The sequence below is a fragment of the Amblyomma maculatum genome, chromosome 1 (genome assembly GCF_055883805.1).
Source record: "Amblyomma maculatum isolate TAMU_Amacu chromosome 1, ASM5588380v1, whole genome shotgun sequence".
Taxonomy (NCBI): domain Eukaryota; kingdom Metazoa; phylum Arthropoda; class Arachnida; order Ixodida; family Ixodidae; genus Amblyomma; species Amblyomma maculatum.
Window position 1 is genome coordinate 327,932,641 of NC_139344.1, and position 23,077 is coordinate 327,955,717.

Sequence of the window (23,077 nt, forward strand, 5' to 3'; positions counted from 1 at the left end):
GTAGGCTACCTTTCTTATTCTTTGCAACTGTTATTGCCCCGCGAAATACTTTACTCTCACTTCGCACGGGACATGCATCGTGGCATATTCGTTACATGAACCGCGATGGCATCACACTATGTGGCCTTGGTGGTAAAAGGTGGTGTGGGCATGATGAAAGCTCGACTGCTGGCTTGAATACCATCAAATACTATTGCTTGTAAATGGTACGCTTAGAAACTAAGATTCTCCATTTCCGATGACAGTTTTTCACAGCAGGCCCATTTTTTTTTAGTTCAATTATTTGTATCGTTTCTGGGGTCCAGCAAAGTTATATAAAAATTGATTGGCAAAAACTTTCATTAAGATCACTTTGTGTTGACTGCACTACGTGACCAAACACAGTAACTGTATTTGAACTTAATGATAATGAATAATATTAATTGATGAATAAGCCGTGCCTAACAAACACCCACAGGGAATGATTAAATGACTGCAATAATGTAAATAATGTATGCAATGACAGTGTACTTGTGACATGTGCAGGAAGTACGATTACTCAGCAAGTGCAGACAAAATTCTGATAGAGAAATGCGATTTATGTCTCCATTACGATTCTTCTCTGCTTTCCTCCACATTCTTATGACGATTACACCTCATCAAAGGTCCAGTATCCGCCCAACTTCAGTGTAGAATGTCACACTTTCAGCTTTCCCCAAGCTTTTGTGCCAGACGAACCTCATTATAATGAAGTCGGATGTGGTGCAAAAGGCCGTTCACTATATCTGATGTTCACCTTGAAAGTATGCGCACGAATTCTTGCAAACAAGTCTGCTAGTAACCCAAGAAAAAGGCGTAGAATATGGACAACACAAAGGACCAAAAACGCTAAATTTTTCAATTAAATCTTTTGTTACCACGCCACTCTGATTTGACCACCTGTAATCAAAATATTCGAAGTTCAAAATTCGCTACCCCAGTGCACGACTTCAGGCACCATATTTTTGCTTTTGGCGTATTTTGTATCTTTTTTTTTGGTGTGTGGTGGGTATTTCTCAAACATCTTCGAAGTTCACATTGCGACGTGGAATGCTTCCAACAGGGCATAAACCTTGGGAACAGCGCTCGCTTGCAAAAAATCTGTTTCAGGAGAATTTGTTGCCTCTGGTGCAAAGTTTTTGGATGCTATTAGCAACAGCGGCTCAGAAGACAATGATGCATCTTTAGATTTTTATTCCGAAATTGAAACTCAGAAACAACAGCCAGGAACGTTGGTGGCTGCACGTGCGCGCGCTTCAATTTCTGCCTATCATAGGTTTGCTCATCTTTGGAGCTCACTCACTCAATAAAAATATGTCATGACTGACATTTTTATCATCTGCAGTGCCTCGGCAACAAATGGGGAGACATTATTCCACCATCGCAAAGACAGATTTCGTTTTGGCACAGTATAACTCCGGGCATTGACCTTAGACTGACGATCCGTAGTAGGTAAGATTTGCCAAAGCAGCCGACTTCTTCCACGGTAGTTATAAATGCCACATGCCTGAACACCGACAAGTATGCGTCTACAGTCACCGAACCACAATTTCAATCGCTAATTTTTCGGATATACTTGATTAGTCAGAATATGCTTCACAAAGCTAAGGTATATAAGCATCTGAAATTTCGGAAGCATTGTGAGTAACTGCTCGATTTTATGGACTTTATTCGCCCAGCCGCTATCTGAGGATGCTCTACTGCATGGACTGTGGGATGAAGCATCCACAAGAAGCCGTGCACGTTCGCTTTCGCATCTGTACATCGTCGAAGCTTGCGCGTTTGTCCGCCACATGTCGATAGCAATACAGCCAATGATTGCTTTGTGATTAGGCTTTTTGGCAAATGAAAAGCTCTGCATATTTTATTTCATTTCATCGCGTTTTTAAATTTTCACATCAAGAGTTTGTCGGAAATGCTAGGGTAGATATACTTTTTTTTTTTTTCTGTAATTTTTTACGGCATTTTTAAACGCGATCTCAGTTGAAACAGAGAATGGTTTAAATTACCGTTATTAAACTTTACTTAAAAGAAAAATGTGCTTTTAGTATTTTTTCTTGGTGAGACAAATTTATTTCAAATCAAAAACTGAATTAGCCCATTTCAGGTAGTATGATGAAAAAATTTCCACCTCAAAATGCATAAGGTGTTGTTGGCAAGTTTCAAGAAAGATATCTAAAATTTAGCATGTTCTAGAATTTATTTTAGTAATTTTCTTCAACAGTCAAGATCTTGTAAATTCGAATTTCCCGAATTTTTTCGTTTTTCCCTTTTTTTTTTTCCGCCGGTCCAGATATAATAATCGGTTATATTGATCGGATTTCTCGGTTTTCTCAATATCTTTATAAGTGGACTACACTGTACTCAATGTCTTAAAGGTCAACTCCGGTGGTTTTTCCATGATTTTGTGTTTTTGGTTGAATTACATTCCTCGGCACGTCCTGACTCCAACGCAAAAAACCGTTTTTCAAAATTCCAATTAGAAGTATTTTTAAAACGGAAAAACAGCAAATCGAAACCGAAACTGCTTTCACGGCCAGAAACGACGTCCCAGATGACGAAATGATGACGTCACACTCAGTATTAGAAAAACACTCGTATGTGCGTTGGATGGTGAAAATAACGCATGGAAATAATGAAGCATTGCATAAAATGTCTGAGGTAGTTCAATATAAGCCTAACAATTTCATAATCATGCGGGAAGTGGACAGTAACGCCGGTATACTGTTTGTGACGTCAGAAACTCAGTGTTGCCGGCAGAAATAGTCTCAACTTGAGCCATGAAAACAGCATATTTTAAAGTGGTGTTGCGCGCGAACGGATTATCGTACGGCGCCCAAATTTTGTAGAATGCGTCAGAACGGAGAGGAGAATCTACAGTAAAATTTTTATTAGAATATTCGAATGTCAAAAAACCTCCGGAGTTGCCCTTTAAAAGAAATGTTTTTCGAATGTGCATATTATTTCCATCTCTGGTATATATTTTACCTATATTATCTCTCGTAGAATTTGCAGCAAGAAAGTTTGTCAGAAACCTATGAAATATACCCATTTTTCTCTGGTAATGAAATAATTAATTCTCTAGGTCTAATTATTAACACCGATTTTGAGGCTGTGCTAAAAGTTTCCGGCTAAGAAATTTAGAAAATAGTCTGCGTTGCCCTGTGGTAACTATCCAAGAATGACCATACAAACTTCACAGTGCCAGCACATTTTGTAAATTTCCAGGCCTGTCCTAAGGGACCTATGTAAACCCCTTTGATATAATCCTCTAACTTGAAAATCAGTGAACCCAGCTCCAAGAAACTTGGCAGTTCTTGAAATGGTTGTGCTACGACCCTACCTAGAAAATTTCATTCAAATATCTCAAGAAAAAAAAAAAGAAGTTGGTGCTTAAGGGTAGAAAACACCTGTCAACAGTGAATAACTATGCACCCAATAGTCAGTGTAGGATTTGCCCTTCTTGTAGGTTGTGCAAGCAAAGAAAATGCTTAGAAACAGGTCATCAGTAAAATGTTTACATTGATACATATATTTTCAATGACATGATATCACACTTCTTTCTTAAAATTCCAGTGACTAGCAAAAAATGCACTCAGCAATTTGGTGGTAAACTTTGTGCACAAAATCTTCAGGAACTCCCTTCTTAAGCAATATATTTATGCTTACCTTGGTATGTTCTGCCGTCAAGCTCAACCTCATACGATTCCATGACTTCTTGGATGGCCTCGCCAATGTCACACAGCCTGACGTCTATTCCAGCTGTCTGCAATTCAATTGAGCAAAAACAGCAGTTTTATTGAGTAGAGTGCAATAATAAAGATGCCTGCAGCTATTACTACCCTATATAAAAGCATTAAAACATCAGCACTTCTTTGAGCAACAGTAAAGGCTCAATTATCATCAGGTTGTTAGAAATTCCAGCACAATCAATAATCACAAAGCAGGCTGTTTTTGAAAATTCCAAACGTCCATAGTCCTGTTGCCTAGATCATTCACCAACTCTGGCTTCAGCCTCAAAGGCTACATAACGCGTGATAACGAGGCCTAGTTGCTGATATGCCTTGAAGAACCATGCTAAACTTACGAGGGACAAACAAAAGAAAGGCACAACACACATACCCCCAACACAACGCAGCAAAGTTTGTTTTTAGTAAAAAGTTAGGAGTGCACACTCCTCTATACAATGGGTGACAGGCTCGTGAAATCATCACATCATTTGACCTCATAAACGTCAACTCGGATTCCTTCCCCTCTGTCGAGAAATCTGGGAGAAGACCGCCATCTGGCATCAACACAAGTCGATCAAGACGGCCAAACAGTTCGTGACTACACTGAACATGGTGGCAGATCCCTGCGACTTAAGCAACAAAGTATGAATGATCATGCAGCTTAATGTGGGTTCGTGAACCTTCTATAAGAGTTGCAACACTGGGTTAGCAGTCAAACCCTGTTGTTCTAGTGCTTCTTCACTCATATTTTTTCAAATTAAACTGGAGCCAAGTGCCTGCAAACTACAGTTGAACCTCAATATATCGAACAGCGCGGTGATTGCAAAATACAGTCGAACCTCGATATATCGAACACGGATATATCGAATTAATGATTATATCGAACACTTTCTATATCACGCGGAAAATCGCATGCATTTTCAATTTTTTATTTCGAACGGCGCCGGTTGCCAAATGGATAAATCGGACTCCGCCACCCCAAACCATGTGCACTCTGTTGACAGGAGGCGAGCTTTCCCTCAACGCCCTCGAAGATAGCGGCGGCGCGATGGGCGTTCCCGACTGCTGCGCACGATCGCTGCATACATCGGTCGCGCCGAGGGCGCCATTTGAACGTAGCGGCGTATGCACGCGGCGGCTTGGCCGGGCTAGGGTGGCTAGCCTGATTTAGTTTGTCAACAACTAACCGCGTCTCGGCGCCGCCACTTGTGCTGCGCCAGTCGTTGTTATCGTGTGTGGCCTAGGCAGCCTAGGTGGCCTAGGCCTGTCACGGCGTGGTCGGTGTTGTGATGGCTGCAAACGCAGTCGACAGTAGTTCACTGCTTTCGGCATGCGGGTTTTGTAAGCCGCATTGAAGAAGCTTCTGAGCAAGCAACTGAAGAATCAGCGTTGGACGACGGCACAGAGGAAGAATGCCAGCTCGAAGAAACCTGGAGCCAGTTGGAGCGCTTTGTCGGTGCTGAGCCACACAGCCTGTGCATTAATGACTTCGTTGGCGGTGATGACAGCACCAGAACAGTGGCGGAAGTTACTGCCGAGCGGCCAAACGAAGACACTGCCGAGGTTGATCCCGTAAGCGCTGCCCCGCTCCCGACTGCAACTGAGGCTGTAGCTGCTTTGGACCTCGTACGCCGCTACTGCGGCGCAATAGAAGGCGCTGGACTATCGCTTGTGGATCGTTTAGACTACGTTGAGGACGCCGTGGTTAAGCACGCGGTTGCCAATTTGAAGCAAGCTACGCTGCTACAGTACTTTAAGCCAAAGGAATAAATACTTTGTTTGAAACTCCAAGTGAGTATTTATTGCGCCACTGTGCCACGATTGGTTCATTGATTGATTTGTACTAGTTTTTGACGCGTTTTCTACGTGATTTTGTATATCGAATTCCGGCTATATCGAACTATTTTGCAATCACCGCGCTGTTCGATATATCGAGGTTCGACTGTAGTTCGATATAGCCGGAATTCGATATACAAAATCACGTAGAAAACGCGTCAAAAACTAGCACAAATCAATCAATGAACCAATCGTGGCACAGTGGCGCAATAAATACTCACTTGAAGTTTCAAACAAAGTATTTATTCCCTTGGTTTAAAGTACTGTAGCAGCGTAGTTTGCTTCAAATTGGCAACCGCGTGCTTAACCAAGGCGTCCTCAACGTAGTCTAAACGGTCCACAAGCGATAGTCCAGCGCCTTCTATTGCGCCGCAGTAGCGGCGTACAAGGTCCAAAGCAGCTACAGCCTCAGTTGCAGTCGGGAGCGGGGCAGCGCTTACGGGATCAACCTCGGCAGCGTCTTCGTTTGGCCGCTCAGCAGTAACTTCCGCCGCAATCTCTACATCTGTCAACTCCGCCACTGTTCCGGTGCTGTCATCACCGCCAACGAAGTCATCAATGCACATGCTGTGTGGCTCAGCACCGACAAAGCGCTCCAACTGGCTCCAGGTTTCTTCGAGCTGGCATTCTTCCTCTGTGCCGTCGTCCAACGCTGATTCTTCAGTTGCTTGCTCGGAAGCTTCTTCAATGCGGCTTACAAAACCCGCATGCCGAAAGCAGTGAACTACTGTCGACTGCTTGACACTGTCCCACGAGGCTTTCAGCATTTGAATGGCACCCAAAAGGTCTATCTTTAGCTCTTGGCCCATCCGCAGCTTGAGAAGCAAAATGTCGATCAGCCGACGTTTATAAATGGATTTGAAAGCGCGAATAATGCCCTGGTCCAATGGTTGCAGCTTCGACGTCGTGTTCGGCGGCAAAAACTTAATTTCAATGTTGCTCAGCTGGACATCAGTGTGGTGTGCTGTGCAATTGTCAACGATGAGGCAAACCGTCCGGCCTTGATGCGCTAGCTCCGAGTCCCATGCCTTCAACCATTTTTGGAATATCTCCCGAGTCATCCACGATTTCTTGTTCCATGCGTATGTCACCGGAACACTGGGGCAGTTGCGCATGCATCTTGGGGTTTGGAACTTGCCTATGACAAGTGGCCGCAGCTTCGTGCTGCCGTCCATATTCGCAGCCAACAGAACTGTAATACGAGCCTTGCCTTGCTTGCCGCCGTGGCACTTGTCTCCGCGCGTGTCGAGCGTTTGTCGCGGAAGCATTTGCCAGAACAGGCCCGTCTCGTCAGCACTGAATATCTGATTGGGCTCATACTTGACGAGAATCTTAGGCCACTCTTCTTCAAGCCACTTCTTGATCTCGCCTTCATTGGCGTCCTCACTTTCCCCCGAGACTGTCTTCCCGACAATGTTAAAGCGGGCCTTAAAACGTTGCAGCCAACCGCTGCTGGCATTGAAGTTCTCGGCACCGAGAATGAACGCAAAGTTCTTGGCCTTCTGTTGTACCATCGGTCCCGATACAGGAATATTCCGGGCCCTTGCGTCGATGAACCATATGTGCAGCGCCTTCTCAACGTCTTCAAAGGCAGCTTTGCGCACCCGCCGCGCGCCTGAGTGCTGGTTTTGTTCCGCCTTGGCCTTTATGTCACTCTTGTTTTTCAGCAGAATGCTCAAAGTGCTCCTCGGTATGCTGAAAGCTTCGGCGACGCTTGACTTTTTTTCACCATTTTCAACGCGGCGGATCACTTCCAATTTCGCAGCAAATGTCAGGGTCGCCCGCTTCTTCGCGTTTGCAGCCATCACAACACCGACCACGCCGTGACAGGCCTAGGCCACCTAGGCTGCCTAGGCCACACACGATAACAACGACTGGCGCAGCACAAGTGGCGGCGCCGAGACGCGGTTAGTTGTTGACAAACTAAATCAGGCTAGCCACCCTAGCCCGGCCAAGCCGCCGCGTGCATACGCCGCTACGTTCAAATGGCGCCCTCAGCGCGACCGATGTATGCAGCGATCGTGCGCAGCAGTCGGGAACGCCCATCGCGCCGCCGCTATCTTCGAGGGCGTTGAGGGAAAGCTCGCCTCCTGTCAACAGAGTGCACATGGTTTGGGGTGGCGGAGTTCGATTTATCCATTTGGCAACCGGCGCCGTTCAAAATAAAAAATTAAAAATGCATGCGATTTTCCGCGTGATATATAAAGTGTTCGATATAATCAATAATTCGACATATCCGTGTTCGATATATCGAGGTTCGACTGTATCTGATAAAACTTGCACTGCAAATTATGGCACAGAACAAATTCGGTTTGGTATGGTTTACAGTTGCCGACCATTTTTTCGGACTTGGCGGGACTCGGGAAATGGTCCTAGTAATTGAACAGTCCGAAAAATTCATGACCTTTAAAAACACTTTCCATGAAAAATTAACTTTACAAATCACAAACTTGGCCGCTCCCCATGTTTCCTTTATATGCCGATAACAGGGAGTTATAGCATAGCACGATCTGCTACTGTGATCGACTTCCGCGCCCCGCCCATGTGCACACGCTTGCTTGATTCAATATGACAGGCACAAGCGCACGCGCGAACTGGTTGGTGTAGACGCCGCAGGTGTGCACGCCGCCGGGAAGCATTCAACTCGCTCAAGGCGGTCACTGCATGCATAAAGGTGCCCCGCAGAAGCAGATCATGCTAAGCTGTACACGCTATAACCTTCCAGTTAAAATATCTCGGCCAGTTATGCTTTCATCATGTCCATGCCACCAGTCTGCGACGCAGTCGACTGTGCCATGAACAAATGCACGCGCCGCACGAAAAAATAACCTTCAGTTCCCATGGTTAACGACGGTAGCGAAGACCGCAAGATGGAAATTGTAGGAAAAAGCGAGCGGAACGAGAGCCCCCATAAATAATGAATGCAACGGACCACCCCAACCTCCCCTTCTTCACAGGTGGCGGCGGTGGAGCGAGCCACGGTGGACAGTACTGAAAAGGTTGAGCATGAAAAGGTGAAAAGGTCGAGCATTCGCTTATTGCCCCTGCCTCAAATAGCGACAATGAACAAAGAGTCAAGTTAGTCCATCCGAATGACTTCTTCGCCTAGCTTTCACGGCCATGCAGAACCGCGGTTGTTTGCGAAAACGACACCTGCTCGCGTCTAAGAGATGCCGAAAAAGCGAACCTTCGGTCAAAAATGATCTCCACAATACTGCTCGCACCAAATTTGGTCCGAAAAATCGAACTTTTGGACACCATAGGGTCCGAAATATCGGTCGTGAAAATGTACATGCCCCTATGGGCCGCGTGACAGTTCCTGAATAAAGTCCGAAATATCGTGCAAGTACATATACAAATAATATTGGAGTCTGAAAAATCGATCAGCTACTGTATAGGGTTTAATGTCCCAAAAGTAAATCTGGCTACGATGGATGCCATAGTGGAGGGCTCCGCACAATTTTGATCCCAAGAGGACCTTTAGAGTGCATCGACATTGTGCAGCAAACAAGTACCTTGCTTTCAGGCCAAGATACAAACCGCGCCCCTGGGCTCCCCGCAACTTCAAAAATTATTTGTTTGGTGTATTGGGTTTAAAGTCGCAAAGTGACTCAGGCAATGAGAGAGATAATAATGGAGGGTACTGGGTAATTTACTAGATTTTAAAGCACAGATTTCACCTGGAGAAAAATGGCCCAGAAATGGCATGCGCATTTGAATCGAGTACAAAAGGTTAAAGTACGGCAGCAGCACCCTCTCGTCATCGGCATCACGAAATGAAGGCTTGGTATATTTCTTTCGCAGCAATATCGCCTAGCCCATCACAATCACGGATATCGATAGGCCTTGCAAGTACTCGTGTACAAAAATTAAGTAACTTGTGTCTGGAGGCAAGTGGCCTCATGAGAGTTTGGTGTTCATTAACTTATGTGCGTGGTTGGTGGAATCAAGTCAACTGGGAAGGATTTCAATGGGTCAAAAAAGCGCCAGTCTACAAAAACAGATGACTTCAGAGAGGAACAGGCATCTGCCAAAAAGGCAACTGTGCAATGCTTCATCGTGACATTAGAGCAATAGCTATCAAGTTTGGTTGTTCCAAGTGAGGAGGTTCATTTCTTTATCAAATCACAAAAATATTGTACACATTACAATCATGGGCATTTTAGAATTGTGTTCGCATTGGGCGCGCAAGCACTGAGCGCATTCGTGTCACAGGGCAGGTGCAAAATACAGCAAAATGTAAATGCTTTTGGTGAGCTTTCTTAACTTGCATTATACACAGACGAAAACTGTTTTTTCTTTTCATTTTTGCTATCCTGAGGTAACCCCTCATATTATACGTGAGTCCATCAAGGTGTCTAGCAAACCCCTATTTTCAAAATCCCAGACTTTTCCAGGTTTTTTTTTACTATTTAGGTTCAAATTCCCTGACGAGTGAAGAGGCTCAAAACCGTAGCTGCTAATGATAATGAGTACAAACGAATAAATCACTACAAAAAGCTATTTATTAATCATACCCTGCAATTTACAATAGTGAAAAGGCTGTCAATAGGGTTAATGGCCGTTAAGAATGTCAAAAGTTTACTAAAAATTAAAAGCGCACTGATGCCAGCCTCAGAGCACGTGAGCCGCCCTACCCGCAAACAGCAGACCCAATCCAATCCAAAATGGCTGTGCATGCACTTGGCAGCACCGCTTGTTTATCAGTTTCGTGCTGGATGCTGCTGGCGCGGTTATTCATGCTTTTTATCGTGTACTACTCTCACACAGCACTTCCACATATTTACGCAATACTCAGCTCACGTACATATTGGTTCTTTTATTGTGGTAGCTCAGCCATGCGCTGGCGTCAAAGTATATCGCGCCTCGCCTTGCGGCGCGGCGGCCGTGCGCTGGCAATGCAGCACAGAAAACAATCTGCACGAATAACATACTTGCTGTGCGCCAACCTAAAATGAAAATGCACTGCAGAATATATCGTGCCATTTTCCCAGACTTTGCGAAATTTTTGATGGTTTTCCTGACATTTAACTGATTTTTCCTGGTGCATAAAATTTCCCTGACAATTCCTGGTTTTCCCGGACACTAGACACCCTGTCCATATTATATAAAAGATTTATGATAAACAGTATCAATATGTAAAGCCTTGATTTAATTTTTTTCTAGACATGTAAAGCCTTTGTCACAGGAAAGTGGCAGTTTGTCAATACAAGCACTTCAATCAATCCTCAATGCATCGTTTCAATGCCCGACAATGCCCGACGTCACAGACCTAGAAGCATCCTTAAAGAAACAAAATGAACATATCCTGCAGTTTTAGCAATGTTCCAAGTGGTCGTTTACCTTGATCCCCGTGTTGGTGGCATCCCGAACTGCTTCCAGCAGCTTGTCGTACTTGTTGTTGAAGGTCAGTGTGAAGGCACAGTCAATAATTTGGCCTAGGAGAAGCAGAAAGAATACAGCTTTCAAGGTACCTATCAGGCCCAGAAATAGTGTAGTAAAAAGATCTTCAGACACATACAAAACTAAACATAATGAAATGCTGGAAAACCAGCAATAAAAAAAAAAAAATCAAAGCAAATACCATAGGCGCTGTTCTCCGGCATGAAAAAAACTGCCTAAAGAATATTTAACATGAGACAAGTGTCTAACTGAACTATGCACTAGCCCTCATCAATCCTTCAACCTGTCGACAGATATATGATGCACAAAAGCAATCAATAAAAAGACTTTCCAGAGAGAATAACTGAAAATAGAAAATGTATTGCTATGTGAGTGACTTGAAGTGAGAGCATGATGCTCACTGTTCTGTTCTTCTCACTGCCTCATCTTCATCAGTGCAACCAAAAGTGACTGCTATTCCCTCCCTGACAATACCACGCAAACGCCCCGTGAGTACCATTGCACAGTTGCCATATTTCGCTGTCAATGCAAAAGTTCACCCTAAACAGCTCATCTTAATCGGTTGGTTTTTTCTTTTTTTTGTAAACTGGGTCTAACGGGAAACCCCTCAATGGTTCTACACTAATCATCTTATACAAGAATTCGTCTCAACAGAGTTGATCTGAATTCTACTGTATTCAATATGAACACACTTCAGAAGTGTCAGTCCTGCTGTGCAGACTTTATATTATTAAATTAGTGCAAAAATAAAACTTTCTAAAATTAGCCAATTGCTGCTGAGACAGTAAAAAGGTCCCCGAGAGACATACTAGATAGTTACCTTAAGACCAATGCACCGCATCTTTCAAAATGAAGCTCATATTTTTATTAGCACAAAATTCCGAGAAACATGTTGACCTGCTCAAAAGCCTTGTCACTTTTTCTTAAATGCACTTGAAAAAAAAAATAAAAAATACAAATACACCAACACACTAATAAAAAACCCACTCTAAAAGCATAAAGCGAGACAAGCCATTATATACAGGCTATTTCAAACGGTGCAGCATCTGAAGCAACAGACAGTCCCCATCTTGAATTTCAAAGCAGGATTGAGCAACAGCCACCGCCTCAAATTTTCCTGAACTCCCTCCAAACGAGGGGCTCGGATCCTAACTCTTCATTAGGTGGCCAGTGAACCTAATGCAACACTAGAAACTCATTCATCAATCGTCCTCGCCCAATACTTTCGAATTGAGTAAAGACCCCTAGCTGGAAACCTTGCAAGCCTATCGTGCACTCTTAGCTCAGTGGCCTCCTCCTAACTTGATTATGAGGCAACCTTACATGACATAAATCCAGCAAGAATACCTGAAATGCTACCACTGCTACTGCACACCATATTGGCACACAATTGTAGTCAGATTTCACTTCACTGCTGGAATAAAAAATCCAAAATCTTAGAAAAATCTCATGCCAACGATGCTTTGCAAAGCACACAGATGAGTATATTTCGACAGTTTGAAATCAAATGCACTGGCAGTCAATACCTTGCGATACACAAAAACAAGACACACTTGTCTTCATGAAATAGGTTGGTAATGGCCAATTATTAACCTGGAAACAAATGTCAACTGACATCTTTTTGCCACCTTTAAATCTCATGATCTGTCAAAAAAGTTTACCTAAGCTATGGATGCTTTGAATGACATTTGTTTTCCCTTGTCTAGAAAAACAATTACAGTAAAATCTCGGTAATACAAATCCGGTTGATAAGAATTTCGCGATGAGACAAATTCGCAATATTCCCCGGCCACAGTGCATCGTGTACAATGTGCAAAATTTCGGATGTTCCAAACACTTTCTCACGTCACTATGGATGATACGAAAGCGCGAAATGCGACCGCAGCCTTGTGCACTACACACTGCCTGCACATTGCTGGTGCCGCAATCACTAGCCGTGCTGCATGTAAGCATCACAAGCAGTTTACGGAGATGCGTGGTCCACACCTCGCTGACGTTGAGATAAAAGCTTTCAGTGGCATCTGGCCCACAAACCGCAGACGTCGCAATCGCAGCAGCTGGCAGCGGTGTACGCGGTGGGCGCGTATGGACCGCACATCACAGGCTCCGTAATCGCGATCAATTTACGGCACCACTCGGCCCGCGTACCGCCGTATTCTGTTGTGCTGTACGCGCCACGAGAAGTAAGCGAAGGCAGGCGAACCGCACATCACCAGCATCGCGATCGCTTCCCACGCCGCGCGGCCGTGAGTAGTAGTCAGCGGCGGACGCAGTGGACACGTACAGGCCGCGCACATTGTAGACTTAGCAGTAGCGCTGTACACATCGCGAGCAGTCTGCGAGGCTGCGCGGCCAGTGTTAACCACCTCTTGTCGTGCTGTACACGCTGACGTCGCGATCGCCTGTCACGATGTGAGCACCGGGAGTGGCGAGCTGTGGTCGCGTGACTGTTATAAACCTTCTCAGACATAAACAGATCTGCACGACTGCCTTTCCCATACTTCTGCATGCTTATTTTCTTTCGTTCTGATGATACGAATTTTTTCGTGACCCCATTCTTGACCCCCAAGATTCGCATCACCGAGGTTCTACTGTAGTATTTAGTGCTGAATATGTATGGAACGCGGAAGCAAAGCTTGCCACGCCTGATGTCTGACAGAGTAAGGCTCAGCGAGCTGGTTCATTTGCTACATACACATTTAGGTAACTGCTTGGAGCAATAGATGGCTCAGGTAAATCGTGTCAGAGCATAAAGTCACAAAAGAGAAACTTGCTTTGACACATTCTGTATAAGGTAGCGCAGAATAAGGAGTGCTTTTATGCTCCACTCCCTTCATTAACCACAGAGGTTATATACAAGCACGACGGTGGCTTATTGTATTTCATAGCCCATCTCACACAGCTGATGCACCATCATTTACATGTGGTGCATAGCCATAGCCAGTGCACGTGGCAGGAGGCACCAGCTACAGCCGTCTCGAGCAGTTTGCTCTGTTATACAACAGAGAGGCATTGTAGCCAGTGCGAAGGGCAGGAGGGGTGGCTCAAAATCTGCTTCGCTTCACCAAGATGCTTGACTTGCCCTGGTCTTTACCTATTCTCACGTCGTGGATTAACACTACAATCTCTCCAGATGCATTTCCCTTCTTACCTTAATGTGGTATGCCAGAAAGCTGATAAGATACAATGCTGTCAAATTCATGTAAGTGCAGCTATTGCCCTTGCGAAAAAGAAAAAGTGGTCTTGAGGAAATGCTCCACTAACTTACTCGTTTCTCCACACACACCTCAACCATGCTGTAAGGGATGAAGGAGGAAGCGATAACAGGAGTCATTGAAGTGGAGGGCTCGAATCATTTTAACCACTTGCGGTTCTCCAACAATAGCTGACATCGGACGGAAAACTGGCAACACAAACAAGTACCTTATGCATTTTGCCTCCATCGAAATGCAGTTATCGGCAGCCGCAGTTATTGAGGTCATCTATTTTCATGACATTGTGATTGGATGAAAAATGGGATTGTTGCCCTGGGGAAATTAAAAGCACCCTTCCAAGTGAGGCAGTCTTTTTTTCCAAGTATTCCCAGTAAAATCCTTTTCAAACTCTAAAGCAGAGCAGCACAAGAAAGCTGCAGAAAGCAACAAGATGAAAAAAAAAAAAAAGTGTGCAATGTGTCAGAAGAAGCCTTCTCAACGAGGGCCACCAACTGTGATCTGCTTGCCATTGATGTGTGTGCCAAAGTCAATCTTGCACACATCGTCGTAGCCGAGCACCGTAGGGTCGCCCGCGTTCGGTGTGTAGTGCGCGGCACAATGGTTGAGGGAGCAGCCAGTCGGGAAAGCCAATCCCGCACTCAGTCCATTCTCCTTGATCAGTTTGCGAGCCGTGGACTCCAGCAACTCACTGCAATGAGCACATGTGCAAGGGCAAGAAGACCTCTGTTTCATGTCAACGAGGAATGAGAACAGAAAGGAAATATGAGTACTTAAGCTCTACTGATAACGATGTGATGCAACGGCCTTAATGACTCCCGTTTTCAAATCTCCTTGCTGATCCTCGTTAGTCCATTCACTTTGCTACTCATTTAACCAGTAGTCTCTTATTTGTGCCTCTATTATCACTAGGGGTGTGTGAATATTGAAATTTTCAAATATGACTCGAATATGACCATAGAGAAAAAATGCCTTCGACTACCGAATTGAAAATTGAACATCTGATCATCAGTGAAGAAAAAGAAGAAACATTTTAAAATAGCACTACTTTTCTTGTCTGTTTCAGAATTCCCATGGTATTTGCAAATAAAATTAAACTAGAGCTGCAGAGAAGTGTAAACCCTGCTGAAATAAAATTGGCTGTGGTTTAGCTCTAGGTTAAATTGCGTTAGCAATACCTCCATGGCTGCGCTTATGGTTCAGCATGTAGTGTACCTCATGGTGTAGCTTAAGATGTTTAGCCATGAATAAAGACAAGGCACACAAATGAACGACTAGTCATCTTTGCCTTTTTTTGGTCCGTGTCCGTGATCCTCTGGCAGGAGCTATAGTATGTGTATAGTATGTATGCTATAGTATGTGTCAAGGAATCTATCCACGGAGACAAAATTAATACTAGTTAAGTCTATAGTGTTCAATGTTGCAAACCAACCTAGGCTACAAGGAATGCCATGGAGGAAGGCCCCGGAAATTTCAACGACCCAGGATTCTGTGTGCTGTACACTGACATTGCACAGCACACAGGGGGCCTTAAGGCCTAATAAGCCTCTTTTAAACATGACTGCATGGCACATACTGTCTGAAACACTTTCAATGGTACACATACTATTTTTCTGGAAGCAAATTCACAAAGCGACAAACAATGTCCCATTTTGTGCCATGCAATGAATTAAGTTTACTAAAGTTTTACTTCGTAAGTCACAAACAAGGCCCCAACCTTTCTTTCATCAAAGGCATTTTATATCACAAGTTCTCCTACTTACCAGATTTCAATCATTGTCATCCCAGGCTTGATAACTTTTTGCATGTACTGCCTCGTCTGAAAGAATACATAAGTATAAAGAGAGCAAATGGTCACCGTGGACTACGAATGATCTGCACGATGTCGAATTGATCGTACGGCCAAAAAAGGCCAATCACATCACAGAACATCAGAAAACGTATGCTTTCAGTGCCATCAGATAAACATAAGAAGAAACTCAATGGAAAAGTTAAGGGTTAAGATGCCGCAACTATTCACAGTGGTGCAATTTTGAAAGGCGGACTGTTTCCGAGGGTCCTTCCTCATTCTCGGACGATGCATGCAGCAACGCGGGCCATCCATCTTATTTGCCCTCCTTGCATTGCGTTCTAACTTGGGCGGCAGAACACATTTCACCATTCTCAAAATTAATGGCGCTATAAAATGGCCGCTCCATACTCGCACAATGCACACACGTATAGCATCCTGTGTACCACGGACTGCCCTGTTCTTCTATGTAATGTGAGGATGCCAACAGTTTCACCTGGAAAACATGAGCGGGGACATAGCTCTTTGCGGCAGGATTTCATTTTCTTGAAACATTTGACCGAAAAAAACTCTAAATAGTCAAGAAACGCACCATAAGAATTTATGCACACTAACTAAAGCACCAAAAAAACCCAACCTGGCGGCTCTCGCAATGCGAGATCAGCGCCAGAAACATGCTTCAACAAACCGAACTTCTGCACTTTGCTCCTTCCTAAATTGATCGAAAGCATGCAAACACTCATAGAAAAGTGGCAAATCATCATAAAATAAAAGTAAGCTAGAAATTTTCAAAGACCGCAAAACTTTTAAGCAGCTTCGCATCTGCTTAACCTTGCGTCTCGGCCAGATAAGATGCATGTGCAAGCAATTCTTTGGAGAAAATAATCCAAAGCAAAGTCCAGAACAATTCTCAGCATATTTATATATTAATTTCAGATACCTTCAAATGCCGAGGCATTGGAGAAGGGACTATCATGTTCATACAATCGGGAGGCTCGGTCAAAATCCACGAGTCTCCTGAACAATTTGAGAGGGTTGGCAGGTATGTAACACAAAAGCCAGCCACCAATTTATGACGACAACATGATTCCCAATTTCTTACAGGCTAAACTTAGGTACAATTCCTCACATAATCTGGAAATGATCGGCAAACCTTACAAGGCACAGAAAGCATGGCATTACTAAAGAGTAAAATCTCGTTAATTCGACCCCAAATAAGTCAGGAATTTGGATAATTCAAACTAGAGTAAGTCTACGGTACCAGACACTAGCTAATTCGAACAATGGGCGGGCTTGCTTTGGCTAATTCAGAAGGGGGATCATGCAGAAGTGTGACATATGCAGCCAGGATGCGTGGAAAAAGTCCTCCGCGAACTTCAGTTGCCTGGAAAAGTGCTATGACAGGCACATCATCAGAAGTTCCCCATTATCGAAACACAGCTCACTCGCATAGTTTCAGTTGCGCTTTACCGACCAGTTGCAGCATTTAAAAAGCTGCTTGTTGTGTCGGTGTTTATTTTTATTCTGGAATGGCTTAATGACGGTCTAAGGCCTATGCATATATTACTTCTATTATTACTTCTATTGCTTATCCACATGCTGCTTCTGGTAAACTGAAACCACTGAAACTGCACTTTGGACATGTGCAGTGAAACACCCAGAGTACAGCACGCGAAGAAACCAGGAAAAACCATCATTCTCACTTAGGCTTCATATCGAAAGCAGATAAACATATGCAGGTGTACATAAAACTAATTACTGGGATGCAAGCAGTTTTTGACACGTTTCTCAGGCCCATTTAATAAATTGCAACGTTCGGTTGATTCAGTCCCTTAAAGGTCGAATTATAGAGAGTTTACTGTAATAGTAATGACGGGTGAAAAGAATAAACTATTACTATAAGCCCATCTGCTTACCTGACGATGTGCCTCAGCTGCTTGCCTAATCTCCCTGTACTGCTCCTGTGACATGCCTTCCAGGGCCTTTTTCTCTGGGTCAGTGAAGCGATTCTTTCCAGTGCGGCTACATGAAAATTGACAAGATGCAGTCACATGGAATTTGAAACTAGGGGAATGCATAGCATGACAGCGCCATCTGTACTTTCAAAACGAAAGTAAAACAGAAGAGCCGGCACCGCAGTCGAACAGGAGACACCACAACAGCCATTCTTGAAATGACAAGCTTGTGCACACTTTCATTTGCGACAGAAGCAAGATGTTCAGCACCAAACATGAGAGTTTTACAATAACATATCTTTCATAATTACAAACCTATACATGGTTAAAACGTAATGAAAAGTACAACAAAAATTGGGAACTTTCAAATTCTAACTTTTGCAAACCTGAAGGCTTTTAATTACTGGTTAAAAAATCTTGGAAACAATGGAAACTACTTCTATACATCAAAAGATATGCTCTTAAAACTTAGCCTTTGCAAAATCTCAGCAGTATAAAGGTCTATTCACACTTGCAACTCGCGAAGGACGTGCGACAGGCAATCGCATGCGACCAAGAGTAACCGATGTTCACACTTGCGAATGCAACTTGCGGGTTGCTTTCCACATCGTGTCTACCTTGACTGTTCACCACATAGAGTAAAGCTAACTTATGTTCCCGTCAGCTCAGCAGCTGATTGTTTTAAGGGTTTGCGACCAGCAGTCGCGCGGCTGGAAATCGAGCAGTGCCCGAACAGCCCGGGGCAATCGCTTTTCGACCGATGCGACCATTTGCAACTGTCGCTTTTCGACCAAAACGGTCGCGCGACCGCTGCTAGTCGCAATTGTGAACAGCCTTAAGGCCCATTATTTACTGTGGCTATGAAATGAGAGTTTGAGCAAAAGTTGCAATAATTCAAGCAATTACAAAATAACCATGCCCTGAAATAAGATTCAAGAGGAAACTGCACCTATCGTTTGGAATGGGATGCTCCACTTCCTCGCCCACTGGAAAGTTGCCATCCGGAAATAGATCACAGATTGGAATCGATGGAGGGTCCGTCTGCTGTTTTGGACCTGCAAGTGAAGGGAAATGGTCATTTTATTTAATGCACAAACAAACTAGGCTGAAACTATACAGAAGCCGAATAAAATGTCAACCGTAAGCTTCAATGTACTCTTTTCTGCAATGTCCTCACATGGAAGACCTAATGGTACTAGTTAGGATGCTTGCAGTGGAGAGAATACATATGCATTCCAATCACAATTATTCAAATATAAATGGCACTGAAAATTTATTTTGGTTAACTGAAGTTCAAATTGCAGGGTGTACAATCAGAATGAGGGGCTGACACATTGCACTGAATGGGTAACCACAACACACATGCGTCAGCTAGTGCTAAGGTTTTACTAGCACCAAGTGGCCTAGGTATGTGGCCACTTGGTGCTGAGATCAAATGGTGGGCTAACAATTGCATAAACTCAGCAAAGCATATTTGGGGTGATTTACTGTGACTGCAATGCACAAGATTTTAGAAGGGCTGCTGCATCAGTTCAAATTAACCGGAAACTCGAACTATGGAGTTTTGAGTTTAAACTAATGAGGTTTCCGTGCACTGTCGATGTTTGTTTCTCTGTCTTCCTTCATCGTAATGATCAAGCTTTCCCCCTTTACACTTCACAGATATCGCCAAGTCAACAGCTCAACAGCCAGCTTGGGAGTTTTTTGAGGTTAGCACTTATACTGGAGACTTCCCCTAGGTATTGAATACTTATAGAAATCTTGGCAACTATGCACCATTTGATTCCTGTGCAAATTTAAAGGTGCCCGGTTTCTATGGCCTCAGTTCAAGTCATTTCAATAAAACATTAGTCACAGATTTCACCCAGATGTTGAAACTCACTCTCAACATTAACAAAATTTTGAGGCTTGCAAGTTGCAACTTCCTTATTTCAAGGTGTGAAGAAGTGTTATTCTGGTAATACCCGAGATGCCATCCCTAGGTTAAGTGAGATTTTGGTTGTGGCCTCAGTTTCAGTTTGCTAACAAATAGTTCTACCTATTACTATCAGAAACGGCTTGTTGTGGCACACAGTAAGGAATGTGACGTCACTATCAACTCAGAAGGTTTGAAAAACCCTCACAACTGCTCTCAAGCATAAATGCAAGCAATTTGTTATCTGGGTGCCAACAAACAATAGGGCAACACAGACACCATTTCATTTTAGTATGCATGACTGGCTCTCAGAACAGAGTGAAACGTGAACATGCCAAGCTGAATACCTTTAGGCTTCTTCTTTTTCTTCTTCTTTGCTTCTTCACCATCAGCTGGAAAGGGAATGACTCTTAAAGTGCATAAACAATAAAAGGGAGTTCATAAACAAACAATCAGACGCAAAGCACAAACAATGAGACCAATAGAAACTGCATGTATTATCCATCAAGGGAATTGTTGTTTAATGTGAACTACCATACCACAAGTGCATAACCGAACAGCTTTGTTAATGAAGAGACTCTTCCATCCCAGCAAAGCAACAGAGACGAAACTGATGCGAAACTTTTCACTGCTTGTCTGGCCACACCCAGAGCTGCTATGATGCAGCTTTATCACTTACTTTGTAATTCAAGATAAGCCAAGATTTATCTTGAATGATATCAGCCACATGCCACTGCTTCTACTTTGTATCAGGTTGCTGTAGTTGCCCTTGGTACCTTAAATCAATGTTTCCTAGCCAGATATAAATTGAGCTTGGCTAAGGGGAGCAGGCAGACTTCTCTATAATTGCCTCAATGGCTATTTGCTGCTATTGTCATCGCCGAGTTGTAGTGTCATGCAATTTATGAGCATTACCACAGGAGCAAGTGGGAGATAGTCTGTAACCACAGAGTAAGATAAGACAGGAGAGCCGACTCAGGCGCGCAGCAATGCATTGGGTGTAGGCCGATTTTGCTACATGAACGCCGAGCCCGCATGCAGAGCTTCGCTTTGCACTATACTCTTCCTCTGCTCTCCTTTCTTCGCCAATGCAGCTCTGGTCACGCTTTCCTCCTATTCCTATCCTCCTTGCAGAAAGACAAATTGGTGCGCCACCTCTAGACAGTGTTACGAAACGAAACATCTCGGAGCTCAATCCAGGAGCGAGCGTCGCGTACAACGGGCGGAAAGCAGACGGAGTGGTAACTTTGCGCGTCGTCTGCTAGCTGGAAAACACACAAGTGGAATCGTGGTCATCATTGCGTGTACGCCAACCTGTTGTATGTTTTTAAAGATGAAACTTCAAGATAAAGCTCCGCCAGTGTTATCTTTATTTTTTCGTCTGCGTATTCCCTTGAGAATGAGTCGACAGGGGCATCCAGACGACAAACCACGCAGCGAGATCACGAGTATGCAGAAGGTACGGCACACAGCAAGGTGAACGTGAGAGAAGCACTTACTGCGCACTGTTATTTTTTTTTTATATGCGGATGGTAGGGTAAGCAATGAAGTATTTTGTCATTGGCTGTAATTCAGGGTACAGCAACGGAAATGAATAAGTCCCCTTGTTTCGGCCGTCATCTGATTTTAAGCTTTTTGAGCTGTGGAAGCGGAACAATCCCCAGATTGGCCGAAAATTCACTTAAAAGAACAGGAGTGTGCGCAGCACTTCAAGGATGAATTTCTTTCCCTAAAATACCATAGCAGCTATAAAAGAAATGTATTACTTGAAGAAAAACAGGCTCACCTAGTCAAGACGCAATCCCCACCACATTTCAGCAAAGTCATGAGCCCAAAGCCGTTATGCGCTCAGCATCGGGGGGAAAACTTGAAATGACACTTGTAGTGCACAAAACAATATTAGTCTATTCGAGTGTCCTAGCTTCTTGCTGTTCTTGTATGACGGGTAACATTAGTGCACGCCACAGTGGCCGGTTTCTTTTTTCTCTTTGGAATAAATAAACTTCTAAGATAGTCACAGTAGCTTTCAGCGATGACTCTGTATTAAAGTACTTTTTCCCCGATGTGTGTTTACATGGCCGAAAAACTGCTCACTCTTATAATGCAAGACTTACCCTCAATCATTTACAGCCATACCAAATTGTTCGCTCCACGGTGAACTATGCTTTTGGCACCGATGCTGCATCTACAACGTATAACTGCAGAGATCTAATACACACGCAGATTATGTGCGCTCTAAGCACATTCAAGAGCCATAGGTGGCACTAATTTGCTCAGAACCATCCACTTCAGCCTCTGTTTGCCTATGTGCAGGTGCCGGGCACTGAACTTAACATCCCGTACCGTTTTCCTAATCTTAATACTCACAACACTACCATCCGCAGGACGCGAGAAAACACAGACATGAAACATGCTGTCTGCATGGGGATCTTCACATATAGGTAGAGTCAGCAGGACGCGGCAGGTGAGCTGTATGAAGCAGGCGAATGCAACGCGACTGAAAGAGATATATGCCAGCAATGAGGCAGGCAACAGACGACACCTCAATGCAACTCGAAGACACAGACAACGCGATTTCAACGGATATATTCCAGCGGCGATGCAGGCGATATGCAAGTGCTGCGACAGGAAGCAGACAACAGACGCCTCGGCAGCACGGAACCGCCGGAGCGGTGGTGTGGAGACGGCATGCTTCAGCGCCAGTGATAGATCCTAGCGCCATCTATCGGATTCACCATCAAGCTTTCTCCGATGTAGCAAAATTTTGCCCTTCCCAAAAGTGGAGTCGGCACTCCTGTCTATCTTACTCCGTACCTAGAACCCTACTAGTGGCAATATGCACCAGCCGCTTTCAGCAATAAAGTGGGAAAGGAGGTGTATTCCTCCATTTGCCAAAAGCAGGCACGGCAGCATAATTCTTTCCACTTTGTTGCTGAAAGCAACTGCCGCAAGTAGGGTTCTAGGCTATCTGCCAAGAACTCCCATGTTCCTACTTATAAATTGCATGACTGTACAGTTCATTGTAGGCCAAAGTCAGCCCAATAATAATCTTGAGAAGAAGGCCTTTCAGCTCCTTCCTGAATACTGGACAGCTGCCAACACTATATGACGATGATTTTCTCAGTTCGGCTCTGTCAAATATGTCTGCCACAGCTCAGATTCAACACAGCATACTTGGAACTAGCAGCCGTACCCCACAGCATGTACCTAAAGCACGG

General features: G+C 44.1%; 1 protein-coding gene across 1 annotated transcript in view; it reads right to left on the reverse strand.

Annotated features, from left to right (window-relative positions):
• und (methionyl aminopeptidase und) overlaps positions 1–23,077 on the reverse strand; it is a 36,493-nt gene that overhangs the window by 11,131 nt on the left and 2,285 nt on the right. Inside the window, exons 3-9 of the mRNA XM_084587007.1 lie at positions 20,207–20,251; positions 18,894–18,999; positions 17,906–18,011; positions 15,964–16,019; positions 14,710–14,891; positions 10,929–11,023; positions 3,688–3,784 (exon numbers count right to left, since the gene is read on the reverse strand). Coding sequence (XP_084443133.1) covers positions 3,688–3,784; positions 10,929–11,023; positions 14,710–14,891; positions 15,964–16,019; positions 17,906–18,011; positions 18,894–18,999; positions 20,207–20,251 — 687 coding nt within the window. The remainder of the gene's footprint in view (positions 1–3,687; positions 3,785–10,928; positions 11,024–14,709; positions 14,892–15,963; positions 16,020–17,905; positions 18,012–18,893; positions 19,000–20,206; positions 20,252–23,077) is intronic.